Source organism: Urocitellus parryii, chromosome 3 (assembly GCF_045843805.1).
Source record: "Urocitellus parryii isolate mUroPar1 chromosome 3, mUroPar1.hap1, whole genome shotgun sequence".
Classification (NCBI taxonomy): Eukaryota; Metazoa; Chordata; class Mammalia; order Rodentia; family Sciuridae; genus Urocitellus; species Urocitellus parryii.
Genome location: NC_135533.1, coordinates 157,041,237 through 157,059,437, shown reverse-complemented (window position 1 = coordinate 157,059,437; position 18,201 = coordinate 157,041,237). Strand labels below are relative to the sequence as shown.

General features: G+C 52.2%; 1 protein-coding gene across 2 annotated transcripts; it reads right to left on the bottom strand.

The window, feature by feature from the left end:
- Window positions 1-53: 53 nt before the first annotated feature.
- Window positions 54-8,713, bottom strand: Septin5 (septin 5). Of its 2 annotated transcripts, XM_026401749.2 has the most exons (12): window positions 8,632-8,713; window positions 8,466-8,476; window positions 3,680-3,776; window positions 3,486-3,572; window positions 3,095-3,218; window positions 2,857-2,991; window positions 2,612-2,729; window positions 2,404-2,505; window positions 1,679-1,775; window positions 1,459-1,594; window positions 1,152-1,254; window positions 54-1,030 (listed from the first exon to the last, which is right to left on the bottom strand). In XM_026401749.2, exons 1-12 carry the CDS (start codon window positions 8,672-8,674, stop codon window positions 974-976), a joined length of 1,110 nt encoding a protein of 369 aa, XP_026257534.1. In that variant the 5' UTR covers window positions 8,675-8,713; the 3' UTR covers window positions 54-973. The 2 variants fall into 2 exon arrangements, with proteins under 2 accessions (XP_026257534.1, XP_026257535.1); XM_026401750.2 differs by lacking the exons at window positions 8,466-8,476; window positions 8,632-8,713 and adding an exon at window positions 4,461-5,077.
- Window positions 8,714-18,201: the final 9,488 nt, after the last annotated feature.

Sequence of the window (18,201 nt, the reverse complement as noted above, 5' to 3'; positions counted from 1 at the left end):
TTTCCTCTCCCACCCGCTCCCATGGGCGCACGGAATACTAGGACACCCTCTGCGACGTTCACCAACATTGTTCTCCTGTCACCAGGACAGGGCACAGCATTCACAACTGAACAAAACGGATCATGAGATGTTGGGGGAAGAATCATGCGGGTGGAGAGATGAAGGAGGCCAAGGGCTAGGGATCCTGGCACCACAGTGCTAAGGGAGATGTTTAGGTATTGGGGTTTGTCAGGGAATGAGCCACTGTCCACTGTTCCTGGAGCCCTCTAGATCGGCCCAGGATGTGGGGAAGGAGCATGGGCTGCCATAGGTCCCCTGCCCACCCTCTGCCTGCTCTCCCTACCAGCAGCCTTCTGGTCTAGATGTTTCCGAATTGCTTCAGGTGCCCAACCCTGCCTACTTTGGTCCCCACCTTGTGTGAGGTGGTAAGGGAAGCCCCTTTCTACACAAAGTAGGGAATCAGCATAGGCTGCATGGCCCATGGGAACAGCACAGAGGACTCCAAAGTGTGCTCTGCAGCACTGGATTAGGGGAACAGGCCAAGAACCTTGGAGATCCATTTCTTTCCTCTGCCTTGGTTAAGGTGCATGCCTGAACAAGGCCTGGAATCTGGTTGCTGTGACTTTCTTGGGGATGGGGGTGATCTCAGAAGTTGTGCTCAACTTAGTGCCTGCTCCCCCAAGACCAGTTGGGACGGGGCTATTGTCCAGGCCCCTCAAAAACAGATACAAATGACCTGGGAGGGGTTGATACTGAGAATAAATTAGGGTCATATGGGGTTGTGGCTCCTTGTCTCTGGGTCGGGAAAAGTCTGGTCAGGGCCCCTCTGGGTTTAGGGTTGGGTCCAGGCCCGACTGAGATCCAGGTGAATCCAGGATGGAATCCAGGCCAATCTGGGGTCCAGGGATGGGAGGGGCCAGCCGGTGCAGGTGGTCTATCCGTGGCGACTGGCGACGTGGAGCTGGGACAGGGGTCACTGGTCCTGCATTTGCTGCTTCATCTTCTGCAGCATCTCCTGCATGCGCCTTAACTGAGGGATGTGGAGAACCGAGGGAGGGCAGGTGAGAAAGGTAGCGGGAGAGGCCAGACCCTACCCCCACCCCTTCAGGCAGTCACATCCAGTCCTGGCTCCACCCCCAGCTCCCACCAACCTCCTCATCCTTCATCCTGATGAGTTTCTCAGTCTCAGCATCCGGGGTGGGCAGTGGTAGGATGGGGATGGGACTCTCCATGCGACTGTCTTGGGTCAATTTGCTGTGGGGGGGGTGATAAAGGAGGGAAATGGCTGCTAGGAGGCTCAGAGTGATGGGCTGGGATACAAAACCCCTGAGCTAATTCTAGGGAGAGCAAGCACTGTGGATTTGATTTGGGGGTTAGGCCCAACCAGCCCTCAGTTATAGAGACATGGCCAGGGCCAAGAGGTGTGAGATCAAGTTCCAATGTGTGGGGATGGCTCACCTGGTCATCTGCTGGATGCAGTGTGCGCGATAGTTCTCGTAGTGAACATCACATGTCACATCCTTGAGGTCGTGCATGTGAGTGCGGATAAGCATGTTGCGTAGCTTTACGAAGTCGCAGTGTGCCTGATTCTCCACTATGGGGCAGAAGTGGGCTGTGGGTGGGCATCTGCCCAGGGAGCCTTCCCACCCAGTACATGGTGCCCCATGCATCAACTCACCCTCCACGATTCCCCAGGGGTACAGTCGCCCCCGGACCCGCTGCCCCTTGGCTTCCACCACTGTGTTGCTGCCAATAACAGCGAAGGGAGCACTCTCCTGGGGGAGGGGAGCAAGGGCTCACGCCCAGACCATATGAGCGCAGGCTTAGTGGTTGGGGAGGGCGTGGGGGCTAGCACCCCGAAGCATGCCCTTCTAGCATCACCATTATCCACTTCCCCCCAAAGTCAACCTGATATTATTCTTCTTTTGACATCTTTGTTGCCCACTGTAGCCATGGTCTGTGCAGTGCACACCCTTAGGCCTCTGCCAGATTGTGCCCAACCAACTCTTGCTTCCTGACCCCGTCCACATCAAGAACCACCAATCTAGCTTCCTTCCCTTTCTCTCCCCACAGGCTGAGCCCATACCTTGTGGTACGATGCCCCTGTCCATGCTCTATTGACCCAGTGGATCTCTGCCCTTGGCCTTGGTGGGTCTTAATTGTCACTCTAGCTGGGGCACCCAAAGCCACCACTATGGGAGTTAGGGGATGTCACAGCTCTATGACAACTGGGTTGAACTCTTTAGCTGTTTACCCATGGGGGTATAGGTCTTCTACCTCCAGGACAAATGACTCTTGCCCTCATCAGATTGGACTTGGATGTCTAGCCCTACTCTGGCTCCTGTGTGGCCTCCAGTTCTCTATCCCTGGCTATCTCCATCCCCTCCCCACTGCGTATTTTACCTTCAGTTCCCGGTCCTGTTGCTTGAAGTCTTCATCCTCATCTGAATCACATTCCGGAAACTGGTATACGTGAATCCCAAACTTGTCTATCTCTTCCCGGATCTGCAGTGAAGGGGCAAGAGCTGTCAAGAAATGGGGCTGGCCAGCTTTCCCAGCATTCTCGGCCCCACAGTCTTTGGCCAAGTCCCCTCTGTCACAGCAGGCTCACCCGCTCCTTCAGCTTCCGGATTTCACTGGGGACCAGGCAGTCTGCTTTGGCAATGAGGGGCACGATGTTCACCTTCTCATGCAAAGCCTTCATGAAACCCACGTCCACTGGCCGCAGCCTGCAGAGAGCAGCCAGGGGCAGGGATGTGCATGGTAAGGGGTAAGGGTAGTGGTGGTGCAGTGATAGGTACAGCCATGGGAATACACTATAGGGGGATGGGCCCTAAGCCTGGTTCTAGGACATACCCATGCCCAAAGGGGGAGATGAAGTACAGGCAGCAGTGCACCCTGTTGTCTTGGATGTTCTTGCGGTTGAGGCCACTCTCATCACGGAAATACTGCTCAAACTGCTGGTCCACATAATCAGTGATGGGCTTCCAGCTGGTGGAGGGAGCATTAATTCAGTGTCAGGACCACCCACTGGCCACAGGGAGGCTGGGATTGGCTGGGTCAGGGATTCATTCCCCAGTCAGGCTTTCCTCACCACTCCGAGTTGTTGACAGCATCCCCGAAACCAGGTGTGTCCACAATGGTTAGTTTCAACTTGACCCCCTTCTCCTCAATGTCCACTGTGTGCTTCAGGATCTCTACTGTCTGACTGATGCGTTCTGCAGGGGGATGGGGAGGAAGGCATTGTTAGTATGGGGCCACTCCAACCCTTTATGCCCTACCCCAGGCAGCCAGGACTCTTGTCCTCATCTATCTTAGTGCCTTGACCTTGGCCATACAATATGACTGTGATCTGGGCCACTCTTTCTGGACTCTGAATAGGGATGCACAACATGAGAAGGAGGGTAGACCTAGAAGGGTGCTCTTCAAAGGATTATAGGATAGGGTTGGTAAATCAGTGTCAGGACTGTGTGCGGGCCACTTACCCTCAGCACTCAGCAGTTTCCTGTCCTTGTACAGGTCAGTCAGGAAGAGGCTATGGACCAGTGTGGACTTCCCAAGGCCTGACTCACCTGGCCACAGGTACAGTGAAGGAATTGAGTTAGGTATGGGTTCCCCACAACTAAGCCTGGCTGGCCAGAGGCTCCAGCCACTCCACCCAGCAACCTGGCCCACTCACCAGCCACCATAAGCGTGAAGTCGAAACCCTTCTTTACTGACTTGCGGTGCACCTGGTTGGGCAGTGTGGCGAAACCCACGTACTGCTTGTCGATATCCTGGGGGCAGGATTGGGGAAGGTCAGTGGCACTCTGGAGTTTCTTTGCAGCAGCCCAGTGCCCTATCCTCTACCCTGCTCAGGATGAGGAGACAGCAGATGGCACAGTCCTCACCTAGGATGGGGCATTTCACTGGCAAAAATGAGGTGAGGATTTGTGGACAAAGGCCTGGAGGTGGGAAGGCTGGTGAGTGGGGTAGCAGGAAAAGGCACTCCTTCCCCAGCTTCAGCAAGAGGCTTTGCAGGGACCCAAGACTACGGGGAGGATAGGGGAATGCCAGGCCTCAGTAGGCATTAGCAACTGTCTTCCCTGGCTCCCTTTGTGGTCTGAAGGTATCAGGACTGAGACCCCTCAGACACACAAGGCCCTTCACAGACAGGAGAAGCCCAGGCCTCAACACTTACCTCTTCCCAGAGTACTGAGGGTGGGAGGCCTATCTGGCTCAGATCCAGCACTGGGGGTGGCTGGCTGCAGCACAGAGCAGGGGCTATTTATAGACAATTGCCTGGAGCCTTCCCAACCAAAGGGTCCCTGGTATCCACGACCAGGGGACATGCGTCTTGCTGGGCCCTACCATGTTCCGGAGCTCCCAGGTCCTGGTCAAGCAAGCTTGCACACACTGACCCACATTCCACCCCCTTTCCACACACACACACACACACACACACACACACACACACACACCTTGAGACGCCTCTGGGCCTGGGTCCGTGGTGACAGCAGCTGCTCCACCAGGCGGTCCTGGGGTGCTGCCAGCGAGTCCATCGTGGCAACCCTCCAGACCCTGTCGGCCACGTTCAGACCCCAGACCAGACCGGGCCAACCCGAGCAGGGCTTTCGCCAGGGACTTACGCGTGTTACCGCCCTTAAATCTTGTTCTCGCTCCCGTTTTGCAGACACGGGAACTGAGGCCCAGAGAGGGGATATCGCCAACTTTGGGGGCCGCTGACCCCAAAGGCCTTGCGAGCCATCCCCCTGCCTCTGCGGGCCTGCCCTGAGTTGTGGCGGCGTCGCAGCCTCGGCAGGCCTGGCTCCCGCACCCGAACCAGAGGCGGGGCTTCGGGGGAGCTCAATGCAGGGGGTAGCAGAGACGCCCCGCCCGCCGTCGCCGGGAAACAGTCGCCTGGAAATTGGGCCGCAGGCGGAGCCACCGGGAAACTGCTGCGGTGGGCAGGGCCCAGCAGAGGCGAAGGGGCGGGCTGCGGCGACGCGTGGACAAGGAGCCCCGCAGAGGCACCCGCGGCTTTGGTCCAGGAGTCTGAACAGTGAGATCACAGGCAGGGGCCAGGTCCGCACGCGGATCGAGGGTGGGAGGGGTGCCTGTGGCTACCGAGCGTCGTATCCCCCGAGACGCAGCGCGGCTTCCGCCCGCCAGAGGGCGTTAGGGGCCGCTCCCGACCCACGCGCAACCGTGCGGGACCCAACCCAATTCAACACGCGTGCTCTCTTCGCAGGCTCCGTCTAAAAACCTCCTGGTGGTGTCACGAGCCCCTAACCACTACCCACCGACCCATCACTTCTAGCATTCCTGCTTCCTTGGTGCTGACCTACTGTGGTGCGCACGCATGAGCTACTTGTGTGCTTAGGGAATTCTTTCCCGGCATGGTGTCCCCAGATAAGCGGGGAACCCGTGGAGGACAGAGCCCACCTCTCTGTGATGCCCATGCTCGGCCTGCCCATCACCCACCCCCAGCAGAGGCTTAGGGTGGGTGAAAGGCACAGGGCGGGTGGAGGCGGCCAGATTACATACAGAGGACCCCCTTCCCTCCAGTCTTGGAAGACCTGGCCAACCTCAGCAAAATGTCGCCAACAATGCATGCCACCACCATAGTCCCCAGCCGGCCCCTGCCATAAGAAGTGAGGTGGGAGTATAGAGTAGGGTCCACTGGCCCAGTGGGCACTCCCTTCCCCTCCTTGGAGCCTTTCCACCAGCTCTGACCCACTGGACTGGGCAAAGGCAGAATTGGAGAGCTTGGTCCAGCTAGGCCTTCACTCTGGTATGGCCACTCCAGGAAACTTGTAAGTCTGCTGGGCCAGGAAAGCATTCTCTGTGGGTCACCAAAACTTTCCTTAACCTCCACCTCCAGAATGCCATCAGAATCAGTATAAGTGCATCCTGGGGATGGTGGGGGAGAGTAGGGAAAGGAGCCTAGAAAGTTTCCAGGATGACTGGGTGTGTCCCTGGTCATTATGCCCCTCCCCCAAGCAGTACCAACCCCTCCTTCTGGCAGGCCTTTCTTTCTTGGCTCCCCCAGTGGAGGGGCTGCCTACCCACTGTCCAGGCCCTGGTCCTGCTATTGGGCCTGGAGCCCCTGGTACCTGAGGAAGAGGGTGGGTCCACAGCTGGGAACAAAGAGCCTTTCATCCCAAAGTAGGGGGCAGCCCAAGGCCCCTAGCTCTCCCAGTTTAACCACCTCCACCCCCTCCACCAGTCTTGCTTCCCAGAAAGCCTCCTCACGCTACCAGCCTCCTGTGGTCCTGTCCTGAAGGAAACCTCTGGGCTGAGTCCCATCCAATCTCTATCCCAGTGTTGTCCACTTTAGACATAGGCCTCAGCTCAGCAAGCACAAAAGAGTCTGGTATTTTGGACCCCCCATCATATCCAGAAACATAGAAAGCTCTGGCCTTGGCCTCTGGCTGGGAGGAAGTCTCAATCCTCCACACCCTGATAAAGAGCCTGCTGGTCTCAGACTGCCACAGTTTCCCCAAAGGGAAGACACAGGCTTTTAAGAAGTCCATGTCAAGAGGGAAAAATTCTCACTCCTAGCTCCTGACCTGCCTGCCCCATCATCCAGCTAGGCCCAGTCAAAGCTTGTGCATTCAGTGGGGGAGTCCCAAGGGAAGGGGCCTGCCACCCTCTTTCTCTAGTCACTGAGGCACAACAAATATTCCTCAGGGCTTCCGGAGCTGTATGACAGCTGCGCCCACCTCCTCCTGGTGTCTGAGACTCTCTAGGCATTTCCATTCTTAGAATCACCCAAGTCAGTTCTGGAAGCAGCAACAAAGCCAACAGAGCCCCCCACTGCTGCCTGAGAGGAGGTAAGGGGACATAGAGGGCTGACAGAGTTACACCCCCCCCAACTGTTTCTCTGAACCTCTTGTGTAGAGTAAAAAGGAGGTCTGGAGAAGCTGAGACTCAATTGGTCTTCAGTGACTTCAGTGGTCACACTGAAGCTATTATGTGCTTCTGGCCTCCCCCAGATTCACTGGGGTACATTCCAAACACTTGACCACCTGGCCCCATCTAGTGGCTCCCTCCATGTGCCTCTGAGATACCTTCCCCCTCTGAGCCTAGGGCAGGGTATGGGATTGGCTGGCTCCTAGCTAACCACCAAAGGATGGGCAGATACAGGGCTGCAGGGGCTTACAATTCAGCAGGAGTGTGTGGGGGGTCTCCACCCTGGCAGCAATAGGCAAGAAAACCTAGTTGGTGCGGAACAGCAGGTGCCCAAGCCTGGTGACTCAGAGAGCCCTCAGGCCAAGATTGGGTCACTCAGAGTCCCAGGAGAAGCTGAGCAGGTTGGTCTCAGCATCCTCCACTCTTTCCCTCTCCCTTGAACAATAGCTTGGCAGCACATCTCTGCATCTCAGGCTTTGTCTAACCTGCTGTGATGGGGAGGCAGCTCTCTACTCAGGTTCCCTGGGGAGTCCCTCTCAATGAGACTCATCAGTCCCTGGGTGGGGCATGTCCCTGCCAGAAGACTGGCACTGGGCAGTCAGCAGACTCCCAGTTCACACCACCTGCCAGCTGTTCTGCCCTGCCTGCTGTACCTTGGGCTAGGAGTCCAGGTTCCCTCCCTGCTGTGAGTGCTATGTTCGAAACTCCATCTCGGATGGGAGTTGCCATGGCTCCTGTGGTGCCAGAATTAGGCCTTTCATTCCCCAAAACCTGGCTGAGCTCAAACCAGCAGGGCATCAGCAGGGCAAGTGGGAGCCCCTATCTCACTTGCTTACCCATTCCCCTCCCCTCTCTCAGGTCACAACAGCTTGGTTTAATCCCCAGCCTGGTTGAATTTTCACAGGGGATGCCCAGGTCAACTTCCTATTCTCAGAGGGCTGGGACCAGGCCAGTCCCTTTAGAAGGTCACAAGCCTATCCTACCCACTGGGTTTGAAGACCATTTCTGGTCCCTGGGATGACTCAGACCAGGCTTGGAGGCTCCCAGTCTAGGAAGAGGCCCAGCTACAGACTAGAGTATATGAATTTGTGTGTGGCCGGGAGAGGAGTATAAAGATGCAGAGGTGTGAAGTGGGGTGACCAGAGGTTCCCCATGGTAGTGGTCAGGGATCATGCACTGGATAGTGGACCCAGAGACCCCTCTTCCCCAGCCTGTGGCCTTCCACGACCATTGCTTCACTCAAGACCTCCTGCACATGGCCTTTGAGCCAGGTCGGCAAGGAGATGCTGACGCTGGACCAGTGGGAGAGATACCGTGAGCCCCTCCTCCCATCCTGAGGAGGGGACCAGGCTCCTGCTGTGAGGGTCAGGGGGCCAGGCATGGAGCCCATTCCTTCCCTGCTCAGCTCCAGGCGCGGCAACGCCGCTCTGACAGACAATCGATTATCGCGACAGGGACAGATGACGGCTGGCGGGGGCGGGGTCGTGCCTGGGAGCCAGCAGCATCCGTGCCACAATAGGTGACAGTCAGCCGGTCTTGCTAAAAGGGGAACGGAGGCGGAGCTCAGGTACCTGTTTGTCCTCTGCCGGGTTCGGGCCGGGGTCGCGGTCGGGGTCGGGTCCAGGTCCGGACGGGTCCAGGCGGGCGGGTGGGAGAGAGACGGAGAGACACGGTGAGAGGCGGGCAGGCGTCAGAGACAAAGGCGCGCGCGGGCACGCGGGCGGGAGCCGGGCTCACCTGGGGTCGCCAGCTTGCTCTTGTACCGCAGGCCTGTGCTCATGGTGGCCGCCAGCGGGGGACGTGCGGCGGCGGGCGCGCGGGCGGGGCGCGGCGACGAGCGGTGGAGGCCGAGGCCGGGCTGCGGGGTGACCCGCCCCTCCGCGCCGCCACCGCCCGCCCCGCCCGTGCTCCCGCCAGCCAATCGGCGCCCGCCGCGCCCACGCGCGACCCGGCGCGGCTAGTGGGGGCGGGGACTGAGGCACCCCTCTCTGGCCCCCAAGCCCGTGGCCTCCGGGCGACGCCCTTGCCTCACGCATGCAGTGCTGCGCCTGGGGCAAGCGGGCGAGACCCGCGCTGCCCCGCCCAACAGGGCTGTTCCCACTGCCCTAGTCGCCTACCTCCCATTCTTGTTACCCCTGTTCCCTAGCCTGGGCTCTCCCTCTGCTGTCTCTGGGACATGTCTGGGCCTCTGATGATCAATTCGTGTGGCCCTCCTATAAAGCTAGTCCTGGCTTTGGCAGCCTAATGCCAACCCCCGCACAATCGTTCCTATCCTACTAAAATCAGGGGATTCACCCCATCACCATGGACTTGGGAGGCATGTCACTTCCTTGGTACTATCTGCAGGATGATGTGCAGATCTGCTTAGGAAGCATACACCCTTGGGCAAGGTGCAAAGCACATGCCATGGACAGTTGTTTGATCCTCTTTTCCTGGGCAGTGAAATGAGATTATTTGCAAAACTAACTGAGCTGAGGTGTGGGATGGCACCCGTCCAACCTGCAGGCTCCCCAGTGCACTTCCTCACCCCAGCTGTATACCCCTTGCCCTGAAGATCCATAAGCTTTGGGGTGTGCTCCAGGCAGCCCTGCTACCACCATGGGGATAAGTTACAGGGAAAGGAGGGGCACTGTGAAGGCAGGGCTGGGGCCTGTTCCCCATTCACAAATGGGGAAGCTGAGGCCCCAGACCCTCAATGAATTAATGGGGCTCAGTGGCCAAGAGCTTGAGTGCTTTGCATCTTTTGTGTCACTATCATATTTTCAGGTGCCCTTGCCTGGATCTCTCCAGAATGTCCCTAGGTGGCATATCTGAAGTATTCCATCCCTCAGAAAGGGACTATGGGGCTGTGGTTACCACCTCTCCAGGCTCAGGTCCCCTTGGAGGGAGAAGGCCTGCTGCTATACCCAGAGGAGACCATACCCTTTCAAACCCAGGAAACTCACCTTTATTCCCCAGCTCCTTGTGTTCTCCTTGGTCCCTCCACTGAGTGGTGGGCTCACTGGGTGGAGGATGTGCTACAAGGGCTCCTCTCACTCTCTGAATCATCCAGCACCCTGCACAGAGCTCTTTGCTCAGTAAGTGAAAAAGTCACATAAGCAGCATTTCTGTCCCACAGTCCTTGTTCTACCATATCCTGTGGTCAAAGCTTACCCCCTTTTACCATGAACTTCCTTCAGGTCCAGAACTTTGACCAACATAGAGATGTTCCCCTTATCCAAAGCCTCAAGGCTAGATGCATTTAGAATTCAGATTTTTTGTATATGTCATACATGTGATGCCTCTTTAGAATCTGGAGCTGCGCCTCATAATCAAAGCCATTAATATTCTTTTAGTGAAACATAAGACCATTCACATGAACCAGAATAGATGATGACCATAATAAATGGCAGCACATAAGTTCAGGTCTGACTTTGCCACTGAGTTTTGGAGATTTTGGAATTCAGATAAAGAGATGTGGACAGTTGGAGAAGGAGGACAGACACGCTCAAAGTGCCAGACAGAACTTCTGACCCTGTACTTACCAGTCCAGAGGGGCTGGGAGGAAATCCATTTCCAAAGGCCTGGAGCTTTGTAAATGGTTCAATTGGTCAGTGAAAAGTGATGCTGGGACATTGAACATGAACTACAGAAACCATCCCTGCAAGTATAGTCTTTAGGATATTAAACATATACGACTCCAATACTGACCAATAAGAACAAAGGGAATCTTCCCTGAGGTTCAGATGGGAGGGCAGTTCCAGGCAGCCCTGAGTCACAGGGGTTTAACTTGTAAAGGATGAGAAGTGCACATGCACAAGAGTAATAGGTTCAAAACAGTTCTGGAGATTGGAGGCAGAAAGGATGAGGCATACCATGTAAACAGGATCTATTTTTATTAAGGTAAGTATAGTTTAAACAATCACAGAAATGCAGTTGGGTTAAAGACCAGTGTTTAATGGAAAATCAGTGTGGAGTTGATATCATAAATAGGACCGGGAGCTACTCCTTGGAAGAATGCAGCACAGAGCAACCCTAGATTAGTATCTCATGTAAAATGCCTAGGAGTGACCTGAGGCTCGCAGTGTAGAAGGGGAGTCAGGGTTTTTCTCCCTCACCCTGGGACTCCTGGTCACCTTGAATCCCTCTGAAGACAAATGGAATCTGAATCCTGTGCAGTTGGGAGCCATGCTGAGTGGCAGGACTCATGGCTCAACAAGCAAGGTATCCATGGGATACATTTCTTTTTTTCTTTTTTTTTTTTTTTCCAGAGGTGTACCGGGGATTGAATTCAAGAGCACTTGAAAACATCCCCAGATCTATTTTGTATTTTATTTAGAGACAGGGTCTCACTGAGTTGCCTAGTGCCTCACTTTTGCTGAGGCTGGCTTTGAACTTGTGATTCAGTCTCCTGAGCCACTAGGATTACAGTGCCTGGCTGGGGACATTTCTGAAGTTAGGAAAATGGGCCATAAAAGCATCATTGATTAGTGGATTCATAGGACACATCTCCAGTTCTGCCAGAGGCAGACAATGTGAGCTCCACAAAGGTCTAAGACTGACCAAAAGAGCCAGGTGCTAAAAGCCCAAGCAAAACAGTTAAAATGTTTATGCCTATCCCAAAGCACAACCTTTGGGGCTCCATTTGATATAAGGAAGGTGTCACAATCAACAAAGCAAGGACCTGGACACACTACATTTATTTGCTTGAGATGCTGTGACTTGAAGGAAAACTACTTCCTGGAGTAGGTGTTTGATTCTGTTTTACCCATCAATAAGAACTAAGTGCTGGCTATAGTACAGAAAGAAGTAAATAAAACACCCCTGTGTGGAAAAATATTGCTATTTTTTTTAATTCATAAGGAAAGGAAGTTAATGAGTGAAAAAAAAAAAAGCTACAACAAGAAAAATCTGTTCAACCAACTTAGGCTAAAATAGCTCAACACTTTTCAGAAAAAAACCCACTCTTTTTGTTAAGAAATACTCAAGAGGCCACACTTAAACCACGCTGTGTCTCCCCCTCAGTACAGACCATGGAAAGAGTGGGTTTTCTCTGGCACCGCAGGGCCAGTCAGGAGGAAGAAAAGAGCTTGTGAGGCTTTAGTGTAAGTGACACAAAAACAAGGCATCTGCATTTGGGAGGCAGGTGCCATGTGTGCTAAGGTTCAGAGTGGGGCAGTTTGCTTCAGTTGACATCCAGATGTCAAGTGGAACAGCAACTACCAGAGACAAACCTCTAGATGTTAACTCCATCTGAGGCCAAGGATGACAGAGGTCAAGCTGGGCACAGTAGGTTAGACACCTGAAACCCTCTACCAACATGTCCATTTCAGGGCATCCCTGATATGCTAGGAATGGGGTATTTTTGTTTCTCAAGCACAAAGAAGTGCAGTTTAGAGAATGCTGGAAATTCACCCAAGACCAACAGCTGAGACTAAAATCTGGACCATTGAGCCCAGGTCTTACTACTTATTGCAAGGGGGTGCAACTTGGTGCCATGCTGGCCAAGGGCCTCCCCGAGTCATGTAGCCCATCCAAGCCTGAATTTATGTTTCTTCTGCAACCGGTATACTCCATCATTTGATGGGGCCTGGACTTCCCTCATAATTCCTGCTTTTGTCTATTTGTTCCCATGCCACTGCCCTTGCTGTTTCTATTGCCTTCCCCCAGCCAGCCATGTGAAAAGATTTGAACCCATTCCTCAGCCCTTGGGAGCTCCAAATTAGGAGGTGTAAAACTTGGAACTTCACAGCTCTGTGCCTTAACACTTGGTGTGTCCTCTGCCTTCAATGCCCTTCCCCAGGCCTGCATGCACTATCCCCAGTCCTTCCTTACCCTGTACATGCCTCTTTCTGCAGGATGCAGCCTGGGGAGCTACTTAATCCTGACCAGCTCCCTACCCTGACTGATCTTTCCACCACTCAGCCTCATCTTTTACCCAGGAAGGCTCAGTAGCATCAGTTCATGCTAGGTGGCATGGGAGAGGATGAAGCCACCCTGGACCCAGTGTCATGGGATGGGTAAGGAGGGACAACCAGGAGATCCTGGGTGTGGGGGCTTGCAGACTGCAGCATCTGAATCCTGAAACCTCTCTTGGCCTGCACTGGGGTGCTCTGTGTGCTTGCCTCAGCTACAGGGGATATGTGGGAACCCAGGAGCTCTAGAGTGTCCTCCATGATCCTAAAAGCAGTGGCTATCTCCACACATAAGGGAAAATGTGTGTACAGTGAGGGGCTATTGGAAAATATATTTCTTGATTTCCTTGTTAGAAAAATATAAGGGGGTTACTACACAAACGAGTCCTCGTCACCAAAGACAGGCCAATTAAAAAGACTCAAAGTCCACACTGCCCTTGCCAAGAGGGTGCTGGTTGGCTCTGCTTAAAGCCTCTTGTGTATTGCAGGGTGGACAAAGCAGGGCTGAGACCAGGTCCACACCAAGTCCCCAATTCATTGGGCAGCTGGAGCAAGTGCTACAAAGGGAGCCTGTGCTCTGTGGCAGAGAGCCAGCCTGGGGACCCAGAGCAGCCAGGGTCTCTGTTGGGTGGTGATGTGGGCCTCCAGCCACAACTGATGAGCTGCAAGTTCCCTCCATGGGACTCTGGGATGGTGTCTGGGTGAGGAGGCATAGACTAGCCCAAGGCAGGGAACTTGAGTGCAGGTGATTGCATAATGAAGAGCTGCCAGACACTGTGCCCCCCAGGGGAACCCTCAGCTGGGATGCTGTCCACAGGGCATTTGCACAGGGCTAGAAGGGATCTGCCCCAAGGTGTCCTGGCACTTCTGAGGGTCTCTGTCCTCCATGAAGTTCTGTAATTTTTATGAAAAGCTAAAGGTGGAAGAACAGAATATGAATGAGGAGATAGGAAATGGCTCCAACATTGAGATTCTCCCAGAGGCACTGAAGCATTAAAAAAAAAAAAATCCCACGGGAACGTGCGCTTGCAAAAGGCAGAGTGTGGGGGCCAGAGCACTGGTGACCTAGATCTTGAGGCAGCCAGTAGGCAATGGAGCTGAGCTCACCCCACCGCTCCATCCACCCGCCTCTCTCTGCACTGGGGTTCCTAGGGCTGGCAATAGCTCTCCACTGCATTCTGCCTCCTGGACTCATCCTGCAAGTATCAGGCCAGAGACAGATATGAAAATCCCTCTGGAATAAATTGAATATGGTGGAGAGTTTTACCTCCTACTTCCCAGGTCACAAGGGCCAAATCCCACAGCGTCCCTGACACCCTTGACCCCAGACACAGCATTTCCTGGCACCCCACCTTTTGCATGCGGGCTACAGTTCCCTGGCACCACCCAGGGAGGGTATGGAAGGTCAGTGGCACTGCATGCAAATGCAACTCCTGTCACTCCCCCATTCTCCCACGGGGAAGTAGGCCACCAGAACCCTCAGGGTGTGCATCCAGGTGAGGGGTATGTCCAAGGTCTCAGGTGACTGGCCATACTCAGGTGAGGACTTAGATTTGAGAGGGGGACCTCAGCTCAGTCCCCATCATTGCTTCCTTCCCATGCCTCCCTCTGTTCAAGCCTCTTTGTCCTATGAGGATACCCATCGACAGATCTCTAAACTGAAAATATGGCTAAAGCTGGGTAAAGGAGATGGTTTGGAGGGCAAGGGGAAGCCATCTCATGATGCCACAGAGAGTGCCATTGACAGAATAGGACTGGCCTGGGTGGGGGACCCTGCTCCCACCTCCAGGGTGCAATGGAGGCTCTGCTCTTCTCTTCATTTGCTCTTGGTTGGACATCATTTCTTATCAAGCACTGGCTGCATGTCCCATGGACTGGAGCCACATACCAGTTGGGTAGGGACAGACACATACACACACACACACACACACACACACACACACACACACACACACTGTACACCAGGATGCCTCTAAACTCCTTCCATTTAACTGGGAGAAAATAGTAGGTATAGTCCTCCCTCAGTGTAGGGAAGAGGTGCAGCTCAATCTCCCAAACTGACTTCGGGGGGCCATTTCAGCTAGACTTGCCCCTTGAAGGTATTTCTAGGATGAAAAAGAGAGAGACTGTCAACAACAAAAAGAGAATCAAAAATGGGCAAAAAGCTGGAATTAACATTTCTCCAAGAAGAAGCTGGCCATAGATGGGGGAAAAGGGTTCCTGATACCCACTTTCTTCCAGGTTCTTTATGCCCAGTCCTCTTACACAGCCTCCTGGGGGTCTCCTGGTGTTTACCCTGGGCTCCAAGTCATCTTCAAAGACCTTTATGGTGCTAGCTGACTGCACAGTCCTGGCTACTATTGTTACTGCCCTGTTTAAGCTAATTGGTTTCTGGTGCTTCATTGTGGCTCTCTCAAGCAAATAAACAGAGTGTTTTAGTCTCTTTGGGCTGCTCTAACAAAATACTAGACTGGATGGCTTATTGTTCATAGTTCTGGAGGCTGGAAGTCCAAGATCAGGCAGTAGTAGATTTTGTCTGGTGAGGGTACACTTCTTCAGAGATTGCAGGTAATTTTCTTTCTGTGCCATCATGTGATGAAAGGGTCTTTTTTCTTGGGCCTCTTTTATGAGAAACTGATATGATTTGGATGTGGTTCATCCCCCAAAGTGCATATGTTGGAAGTGTGTTTCCTAAGGTGGTGGTATTAGGATATTTAATAAGTATGGTCTGTTAAGAGTTGTGGGACCTTTAATAGGTATGGTACTTCTAGGTGGGAAGTCTTTGGGTCATTGGGGACCCTTTCTCAGAGAGGATTAGTGTAATTGTCTTGGGTCCCTGAGTTAATTTCCGAGAGACTTTATTATTAAAGCCAGAGTCTTGAGTTGAATATGGTGGCACACACTTGTAATCCCAATGACTTGGAGGCTGAGACAGGAGAATCGCAAGTTTTCAGCCAACCTCTTCAGCCTTTCTTCTGGGGAGACCCTCAGAAACTTATCAGGACATTGTCTCAAAAAATAAAAAAGGACTTGGATGTAGCTCAGTGATAAAACACCCTTGAATTCAGTTCCCTATCATAAATAAATAAATAAATGCCAAAAATCCGCCCCTACTCAGTGTACTCTCTCTGTATCTGTCTTTATCTTTCTTGGCTTCTTGTTCAAGATGTGATCACTTGCTTCTGTACACACATCTGCCACAACCTTTGTCAGAACTGAACAGATGTTGACCTCATACTCTCGAACTTTCAAACCCATGAGCTAAATAAACCTCTTTTCTTATAAGTAGTCTATCTTGGATAGTTCATTATAATGATGAAAAGCTGACTGATACAGATACTGTGCTGAAGAAACAAACTGACTGTGTTTTCTGTGCTTTCACACCACAATCAACACAGAATACTTCTGTGACATTAAGAAGTTGTGGGAATTTCTAGCCACTATCAAGAAAATCAATCAATTCTACAGTGAACACACCAGCTGGGTATCCTTTAATTCAGTTCTGACACTGTCACTTGGAAATAGTATCAGATCATACAAATGGAATGCTCAGTTCTCAAGACTGCCTCCCTTTACTTCAGATGCCAATCTCAACTCCTGGTTGTTTTTTTTCCTGTGCTTCTGACCTACTGGTATAAATTGGGATTCCCACAGACTTCTTCTTGGGTTCAATTAACTTGCTCAAGGGGCTCAGAGATCTCAGTGAAACACTTATGTTTACCAGTTTATCACAAAAGATATTACAAAGGATATGGATGAAGAGATGCATTGGGTGGGGAATAGGTAAAAGGATGTGGAGCTTCCATGACCTCTCAGGCATGCCACCCAGCACACCACCCAGCACACCACCCTCCAGGAACATCCTTATGTTCAGCTATTAGGGAGCTCTCCAAACTCTGTCAATTTGGTGGGTTTTTGTTGTTGTTGTTGTTTGTTTTTTAAGAAGACCTCATTAGGGCTGGGGATGTGGCTCAAGTGGTAGCGCGCTCGCCTGGCATGCGTGCGGCCCAGGTTCGATCCTCAGCACCACATACCAACAAAGATGTTGTGTCCGCCGAGAACTAAAAAATAAATATTAAAAATTCTCTCTCTCTCTCTCTCCTCTTTCACTCTCTCTTTAAAAAAAATAGTTAAAAAAAAAAGAAGACCTCATTGTATATCTAATGCTAAAATAGACTGGGTAGGGAAACCCAGCAAAGTCTATCTATTTAGCTTCTATCTATTTAGCAGGGTCCTTCTGGAATAAGGAGAGCTGCTATGACCCATCTCAGGGAGAAATTCTAACTTCTACAGGCTGCCTTAAGGAGGGAGTTATAAGCCAGGAACCATGGAGGAAAACCAAAATAAGAATATAGTAATATCACATTTTTGATAGGTCCCATTTTTGAAGGTTCCTCTCTCATGACCTATTCACCTCCCAAATTCTCCATCTCTTAACTCTTCTGACCTTGGGAGTAGGATTTCAACCTATGCATTTTGGGGGATGCAAACATTCAGACCATACCACATTGGCACTCCAAGACTTTGATAGGATAAGCAGGCAGCATTCCTGAGGTATGGTACCATTGCCAGACCTCTACTCCACCATCTAACTTTAGGCAGGAGAGTCCAATTCAGAAAGGACAAATCAGATGGCATGGGGACATATGTGGATACCATGTTTCTCAGAATTCCAGTGTTTCCCTATCAATAGGTGAGAAATTCCTTTCTGGGAGTCCCCATGGGCTGAGCTCTGGGCAGGGTCTGGGGTAATGATCTCCATAGGCCCCAGGTTCCTTTGAGCTTGATCTGTTGGGGATCCCAACCCTGCACTATATCCTGGTGACTAAGACCGTTTAAGTGGAGGCTTTATGGGAGGGAAGATGGAGAGAGGGTTCTTTTTTTAATATTTATTTTTTTAGTTGTAGTGAACACAATACCTTTATTTCACTTATTTATTTTTATGTGGTGCTGAGGATCGAACTCAGGGTCTGGCACATGAGAGGCGAGCACTCTACTGCTGAGCCATAACCCCAGCCCCAGAGGGTTCTTTTTGTTGTTGTTGTTGTTCTAATTATTTATATATGACAGTAGAATGCATTTTGACATATCATACAAAAATGGAATATAACTTCTCCTTTGGTTGTACATGTTGTAGAGTTACCCAGGTCATGTAATCATATATGCATATAGGGTAATGATGTCTGATTCATTCTACTATTATTCCTACCCCCATCCCCCCCTTCCCTCCCCCTCATCCCCTCTGTTTAGTCCAAAATACCACTATTCTCCCCCACTCTCATATTGTGAATTAGCATCCACATATCAGAGAAAACATTCGGTCTTTGGTTCTTTGAGATTGGCTTATTTTGCTTGGCAGAGTATTGGAGAGAAGGTACTTAAGGATGAGTAGGAACCCACAAGCAGAGGGAAG

Excerpts from the sequence above, each read along its gene's own strand:
- Septin5 (XM_026401750.2), bottom strand. The coding sequence starts at position 4,541 with ATGGACTCGCTGGCAGCACCCCAGGACCGCCTGGTGGAGCAGCTGCTG. Across the intron at positions 2,730-2,856 it reads ATCTCCCCCTTTGGGCATGG|GCTGCGGCCAGTGGACGTGG; the intron begins GTATGTCCTAGA and ends TGCTCTCTGCAG. Across the intron at positions 2,506-2,611 it reads TCCGGAAGCTGAAGGAGCGG|ATCCGGGAAGAGATAGACAA; the intron begins GTGAGCCTGCTG and ends CCTTCACTGCAG.